The sequence below is a fragment of the Betta splendens genome, chromosome 11, assembly GCF_900634795.4.
Source record: "Betta splendens chromosome 11, fBetSpl5.4, whole genome shotgun sequence".
Taxonomy (NCBI): Eukaryota; Metazoa; Chordata; class Actinopteri; order Anabantiformes; family Osphronemidae; genus Betta; species Betta splendens.
In genome coordinates, this window is record NC_040891.2 from 8,849,512 (window position 1) to 8,857,281 (window position 7,770).

Here is a 7,770-nt window from a genome sequence, read left to right on the forward strand (position 1 = left end):
TTTTTGTTTTCCTTTGACTACAGAGAACAGAAGCGACACGTTGGTCCCCAGCGTCGTTTCTAGTCTCAGGAAAATGCCTGCAGCTTTTTCAGAGGCGGAGATTCATATAGGGATTTGGTTTTCGCTAGCCTCCGAAACTGACTCGCATACTAAGAATAAATAGAGCAGAAACTGCAATAAGTGTGTGAACACAGCAGATGGCAACACAGATTAAGGATTTGTTCTGAATCATTGATTACCTGGAATATCTGTATCCTAGAAACAATTCAGTCCCTATTGTCCTGTTTGGGATTAGAGACACTCACAGTCTCTATTATCTGTATCTGACGACCTGCACTTATAGATGCTGATAGAAGGAATTACTCACTTGTATGTTGTCTCACTTTACCTTAATCCCAACTCAGATTTGGGTGGTTGTGCTGAATCTAAATCCTCATGATTCTCAACAGCATACTTATGTTGTGATGGGGAGCTGAGGAGAGAACGTTCTCTACTTCACACTTGAGTAGCTGTGCAGATTATGGTGGAACAAAAACACTAACAGAACAATGAGCATTTATTTTAGCCCAGTTAAATACAACCCCACTATGTCTGCTTACATAAATACTAACTCTGAAAACACTCTAAGACACACTACAAAACACAAATTACCAAAACACAGACATGAACAGGAAACCTTTACACAGAAGCTGCAAACACACATGCTCAGATACATTTAGTCAAAAATGTATAGACGAGAAGTCACAGTGGAAGTGGCTGTGAATCTCTCTGGGGCTGTCATACTCAATCTTCACACATGGGGGAACTGGAAACCTGTCTGGGGAGGCAGGGCTGACCTGACAGGGCAACAGGGATGCAACCTTGGCCGGAGGACTCTCCGCTCTGAGGTGAGGGTGCCGCAGCGTGGACACAGGCGGGAGGACGGTGGCGCCGCTGCTTGTGGTCGCTTGTGTGTGGCTGTGGGTCGACCGCGAGAGCCCGTGGTCCCCGCGGGGAAAGAAGGTGGGGGGAGGTAGAGTGGAGGAGGCCGACTGGTGGTCTCGAGCTGCCCCCATGCCAACAGGGTACGTTGGAGGACACTGTGCACGCTGGTGCATGGTCTGTTGATTGTACATGTTACCCCATGGGTACGACTGGTACGCAGTGATCCCACCTGCAGAAACACACAGACCCAGACAGTCTGATGACCTTTGACCTCTCTCCACATCCATCAATTGCTTTCTGCTCTGCAAAGCTGGTTCTTTATTCTGTTTTGATTTCTGCGTCTCCAACAACTCAAAACTTCTCTTTTGTTATTTGTATTTGCTCCTGATTATATACAGCAGTGAAGATCAATACACGGTGACTCTACCTTGTTGCAAACTTAATATAGTGACTACAACACCAGCAAGTTCTAATGCCTGTAGTAAATAATGTACGACACTCAAGCAGGACTTGAGGACAACAAAAAATATCTATTAATCCATTCTAAACGATTAATAAATCAAACCAAGTCTCATTCATGTGACTCACCATGAGGACCAGTGGACTGCACCAGTATTTGCCCAGCATTCTGAGACCTGCTCCACTGGTGACCGACTCCAGAGTACGTCACCACCCCAGTGGAGTTTCCTCCAGGCCCAAAGGTCAGGTAGGAGGTGGGGTTGGAATCTGAGGGGTTGGTGAGGTAGGGGGAGGGGGTGAGGTAAGCCATGCGGGTGAGGGATGCTGTGGTTTGGAGCTGGGGCTGGTTCGTGGAGTAGGAGGTCTGAAGCTGGTACGTGTTGTTCTGCTGGCTGGACGTCAGATAGTCGAGCTTCTCACCAAAGTCAAACAAAGGACTGAGGAAAATTCAAAGAAGATATAAATAGTATATTACAATTTACAACGTAGTACTAACAGCTACCACATAAATATTAAAGTCATTTCTGACCAGACGATGGCGCCAAATGCTTTAATTCTGTGTGCGTCAAGCCAAGAAGGCAGGTCTTGGATTCCTAGTATCGCTATTATTTCCCCAATGTTTATAATGTCACATCAATACAGTAGTGATGAATATACTTTGTTCAGAAAGTTTTCAAAATGACATTTGAGAAATTCAAAAGCAGCCGCCTCTAAGTGTCTGAGAGAGACAATTACTCCACAGAAAACACTGTCAGCCACATTCAAAAGCAGCTATTATTTTTTTTTGCAGGCAATTCCAGTGAAAATATTTTCTATTGTAATTTGGGTAAACTGACCCTTTAAGTCACGAAGCGAAAGGAGTAAGAAATGTATTGGTTCTGTTGTTGTTTTCATCTCAAAAGGCAGTTTTGTTTGTGCCACTATACTTAATTGTTGTCAACAAACAAACAGCAATTATGGAACTGAAATGTCACCCATAATTCATTTTAGTCCAAAATAAAGCTTAGTTATCAGAACCACTGCCACCAACATATCGGAGTTTGACAGGATCCCTGCTCACGGCTGCAGAAGAGAACAACCGCCTATTATTCATGTCGCAGGGAGCTGAGAGCGGAGCTGACCTGGTGTCAGTCTGAAGTGGCTGCGTGTCGCGATGGGTCAAGGTGGAGCCGCCCTCCAGAGCATCCAGGAACAGAGGCGCGGCGGCGGCCGGGGTGCTAAGCAGAGGCGCAGAGGGGTTGGAGGCGCCGTACGGGGCCGTGAAAAGGGGGAGGCTGGCTCTCCGCAGGGGGGGAGGACTGTGCATGGGCCGAGGGTGATACTCTGTCAACCCCCCCTGAGATGAAAGCTGGTGCTGGCCCCCCTCCTTCCCCCTGGACTGACCTTGGACATGACACACACATTAAACAGGAAATACCTGATCATATCATACATGCTCTCAAACCGGTGACATCATCACACACTGCAGATAAACCTAGCCACCAGCCACACTGTTGCCTCCCAGGGTGTTTTGCAGAAGACCGTCGTCCTTGCTTTGCAAACAAAACTGTCTCATATTAATGAAGCGCGGGAAAGTGCATTTTTTCAATTACGCCACAGCATTCGCAGCCATTAGGTATCATCAATATTAATAATATTGATGATACCTCCAGAGAAAAGAAGGGCAAAGGAATTTTCCACACCAAGTCGAGCCCCTGCTAATGTTGCACATGGTCCTTTAAGTGTCATTTATCATCAAATAAATAAAAAGACTTCCTGACAGCTTCAAATAAAAACTAGAGTATACACAATAGGCGAGGGAGTTGAGCGTGTATTACTTGGGCTGCTGAGGGTGGCCAGCAGGTTGTTGTAGGAGGGTGGGGTCTGGTTGGACAAGGTGGGGAAAGCTGGTGCTGCGAGAGCCAGCGGGGGCAGCTTTGCAGGCAAGTTAGTGGAAAAACACGGCGCTCCCTTACTGCAAAGGAGAAAATAAGGTGAGGCGTATTGTTGGCACGCATCACTGCGTTTCATCACAGTCTAGACAGATCCTACTGTAAAGCCTACTGACCTATTAGCTGCCAGAGTGGGCAGGAGGGGGTTGATCTGGAGGTGCGGGGGGCTGCTGCTGCTGCTGCACCTACTCTGTCCGTGTTCGGCCTTCGCGGCCATGGAGCGCTCCACTTTCCTCCACTTAGCCCTGCGGTTCTGAAACCAGACCTGGGCCGCCGGCGGAGAGCAGCAGGTGACACGGACGGAGGGAGAACGAGGCGCAACGGTAACGGGGGGCCGATTGAGAGACAGTCAGAACAAGGCAGGGTGAAAAGTCAAAGAGTGTGAATGTCTGACCATTATCCTCTGAGGCGTCACACCGACTGAAGCAGCGATCGCTTTCCTCTTCTCGGCATCGGGGTAGTGATCCTCCTGGAACAGGGCCTCTAGATGCTCCAGCTGATCTGCACACGAGAATGAAGGGTCAGCTACTGGCGCGCTCCGATCGGATCACGCCCGCACAGAGCCTTTGTTCACCGGTGCTGTAGAGCGTCCGCGCCTTCTTCCTGGGCGCAGGCGGCAGCAGGCAGCTGTCCACGCTCTCCATCCCTGGTAGCAGAGGGAAGGCAAGGCCGCGGCCCCGGCCCCTGCTGCTGTAACGAATGGAGCGCCGGGTGGAGTAAACCTGCGTGATCTCCATCTGTTACGAACCACACAAACATGATCCCCGACGACTGAGTGATTCAGCCTGGATCTGAGCAGAACCTTAAGAGCAACCATGGATCTCTTGCCCACGCGATTAAGATGGTTGAGGAAAAGTCGAATATTGATATATTTAACTTTATTTACCAGATAAACCAAAACCGCTTCTATAACTGCACAGGTGACAAAAGGTTCTGCCACACTTTGACATGATGAGTCCCTCCGCGTGCTTGTTGCAGCATTAATACCGCAGAAGGTTGTAGGTGTGCATCATTTCATACATGCTACACTGTAATTATGCAGAGAATGAGCAAAATCGCTTGTTGGGCTAAAGTTCAGTCTAATGTTCTCTATTAAAACTCTTCTGCATGTTCTTCTTGTCTGCAACGCTCAATCTGCTGAACACTAATTATTCCAAAGCCTCCCTCAATATGGTGTCGTCCTGTATAACGCCACTATGATTACATTTATTAATGTGTCAGACTCTCACCAACACTGAATATACAGAGGTAGAACAGAGACCCACTAGGGTGTGATTGTTAAGGAGCATCAAGGTGAAGGTGTGTTACACACGTGCTGGGTTCACGGGTCATTAGGTGACTCGATGGAGGCCAAACGGGCCTGCTCTCACCTCGCGGGGCCCCGGGGCCGGCTGGGGGAGGCTGTGGGGCGGCGGGGGGCTGTGCGGCCTCTTGGTCCCGTGAGGCTGAGGAGGCGCCGGCTGAATGGGGATCGGCGGCTGCGACGGGCACAGCAGGGGCCCGTACGCCCCCGGCCCAACACAGCCCACGTACACGGGGTCGGACAAGTCCTCGCCGTTCATGAGCCCAAACGGAGGCTCTGACAGAATCAAAGGCTCCTCTGGGTTCATCACATCCACCTCCTGCATCTGCTGCTGCTGCTGCTCAGGCTTCTCACTGCCTGCCTTCACTCCTCTCCTCCTCCCTCGTTCACTTGGTTTCCTACCTCGCCTCCTTCTTCCCTTCCTAGGCTCCTCTACCCGTTTTGTTACTTTACTGTGTGGCTCGTCAGCCATGGTTTCCTTCACGGGCTCCTTGTCTTCCATCTGCACCTCCTGTTCCTCCTCCACGTCCAGCCTACTCTCTGGCTTCGCCTCCTCCTCCTCTCTCTCTGTCACCATCGTTTCCTTTCCTGACACCTCACTTTCTTTCTCCCCCTCCTCCTCTCCTCGCTCTCCATCCTCCCTCTCATTAAACACTTCTTCCTGCTCTTCTCTCCTCCTCCCTTGATCATTCTTTGTTTCCAAATCTAGTTCGTCGCACAGAAGGCTTGGACAGTCTGCAACGGAATGAAACAAGATCAACTTTACTTTTGTCACTGGATCACTTTCACGGAGATAGTTTGTACCCGTTGGCGTTTGAGCTTCTGTCAGACTGGAAAGACTTATACACGCACACATTCTACATGTCTAACTGTAAAACCTATGAGAGGAATGTTTGGCTTTTAAAACACAAATAGTACAGAATATGACAAGCAACACAAACAAAAACAAGCAAAAGATTAATTAAAACTCAACTTTATCATGTGGTCGGATTTATTACTCACTGATCTGCAGATTAGTCAACATTTTAATGTTTTGGTTGAAAATCAATAATTAACATATAAAGCCATACATTTCTCATCTCAAATGTTTCTATAATTAATAAAGTAGCTTCAGACACGTTTTCAGCCTTGCTTTTAACCAGTATTTAACACCTCAAATATAAAAAATATGATTGTGATATATAACTGAATATATTAAAACGAGGATAATTTAATCATTAGGCGTGATAAGTAAAGCCAGATAAAGGCGCTGCCGCCTGCAGCGACTTAATTAGTGTCCCAGGTGTGCAGGGCCTCGCGCCACCTCAGCTGACCGTTAATTAACTCCGGCGGCTAGCTGCTGCTAAGCTAGCTAACCCGACTCCATCCACAAACACCGGGTCATCAGAGTTAATAGCCGACATTTAATTTGTCTTCTCTCAGTGGAGCTGTGCGCGCGGGGAGCAGCGAGTCCCAGTAAAAGAACTTTACACGCGCACGTGAACGTCCTTCAAAGTTTACAAAATGACAAAGAGGGGCGGAGTAACGCGTGTTTGCTCTCGGTAAGAGGACAAATTGCCCCTTGGGGATAAATAAAGTTATTGATTGATTGAAAAGAACCAATCGGCCTGTGCGCCTAATTGAATGTCAAGCTCGGTGTCCTCACCAAAATCTTCGGCTGCACCACAGTCTTCGTCCATAGCGAATGGACACGCGCACGGACGCTAATGAGGTTGTGGATTGATTACGTCTCGCTGCAAAGTGACGGAAAAAAATGAAAGCGAAACAGCCAATCAGAGGCCAGAACGGGTCAGAACCGAATCAGGCCCAGACGCGGTGCCGAAAGATACGCAGCAGAGGATAGTAATTAGTGATTTATATCATTTATTCATCATCATTCAGTTGACATTATCTGTAAAAAGCTGTCTAACGATGATTATTGATTTAAATTAATTAATTAGGATATACATAAAAGCGAAACTGTTGTAATTATTCCACCTGTAACTAAATAAACAACAAACATGTCATTTAATTGAGGTTTTATTGTCACCTTTATTTACCTACAGTGTTCACACACATACTTTATCCTTTTTATCTTAAACGAATCTATAAGAAAGAGATAATAAACAAAAACTAGTTAATTAGTATGTTCACAGAGCAATATTGAAATAAACATAAATCATGTCTTATAATAATTGATCACACTATAATTTGGGTGACGGCAATAAGCAATAAGACTCAGAAATATTATTAAATATAACAGAAAATATAAAGCCATGTTCCCAGTTCGTCTTTGCTGTGGTTGTTCCCGTGTTAGCCACCAGGTGGCGTAGCTGGCTGGACCCCTGGCACCTCCATCCGCTCGTGTTCTACCCCTCCCCAACAGGAGAGGGCTCACGTGCGAACCCCTTCATCCTCCGTGTGAAGGCACGCTTCTTTATCAGCGGCCCACCAGTCGGGACCAGCACAGGCTGCCGTCTTTCCTGGATTCGGAGGAGGCCATCTGGACTCCACGGTGCCCCTCCTTATCAGGTGACCTTGGTCTGCTCGGATTAGACTCTAAGAATGTGAACTGAGGAGGTTTACAGTCACGTCTCCAAAACCTCGTCTGACATCAAATTACTCCTTACATGTGTTTCATGCTGAATCAAGAACAACATCTGTAGCTGTTGCTCCCTGGAGGAACGGACGTTCAGGACGTGTAAACGAGCTGCTAACAGACGCTTCTCTTACATCTACATGCAGTAGCTGTGAGAGGTCAGCTCACCCATATTATTCAGGCACCTCCTCACTTACCTCATGGAGCCCTGCAGACCGTTCTCTCTTTATTGGTCCACATTTTCATGTAATTATCTCTATCATTTATTCTTTCACACCAGTGAAACGGGGACGAGTTGAAAACAATTTATAATGTTCACAGCATTTAAATAATTTAACATTTTTGTGTCTCTCCACCAACAGCATACTGGTTACTTAGGATAATCAGAAACCCTCAACACTTTTCAGTGGAACAGCCCTTTTCTCCGAGATTAGCTGTGATGTTGATAGACGGTTCCCCCAATCACAAATTTATTCGATCATTAAATCAAAAGACATATGGACAAAAACACCGTCTGCCTCTAGATGCTACGGAGGAAATATGCTTTGTAACTTTAGTGAATCCACCTTTTAAGT

At 47.1% G+C, this 7,770-nt stretch overlaps 1 protein-coding gene across 1 annotated transcript; it reads right to left on the reverse strand.

Moving 5' to 3' along the window:
* Positions 1–538: 538 nt before the first annotated feature.
* Positions 539–6,413, reverse strand: LOC114865746 (homeobox protein NOBOX-like). The gene is made up of 9 exons (XM_029167139.3): positions 6,263–6,413; positions 4,685–5,352; positions 3,889–4,051; positions 3,709–3,815; positions 3,431–3,579; positions 3,201–3,337; positions 2,505–2,766; positions 1,513–1,820; positions 539–1,153 (listed from the first exon to the last, which is right to left on the reverse strand). Exons 1-9 carry the CDS (start codon positions 6,294–6,296, stop codon positions 720–722), a joined length of 2,262 nt encoding a protein of 753 aa, XP_029022972.1. The 5' UTR covers positions 6,297–6,413; the 3' UTR covers positions 539–719.
* Between the last annotated feature and the right edge of the window lie 1,357 nt (positions 6,414–7,770).

Coding starts and splice junctions, on each gene's coding strand:
- LOC114865746 (XM_029167139.3), bottom strand. CDS start 6,296: ATGGACGAAGACTGTGGTGCAGCCGAAGATTTTG. Junction 4,052..4,684: donor CGGCCCCGGGGCCCCGCGAG/GTGAGAGCAGGC, acceptor GGTTCGTAACAG/ATGGAGATCACGCAGGTTTA. Junction 3,338..3,430: donor CCCACTCTGGCAGCTAATAG/GTCAGTAGGCTT, acceptor TCTCCTTTGCAG/TAAGGGAGCGCCGTGTTTTT.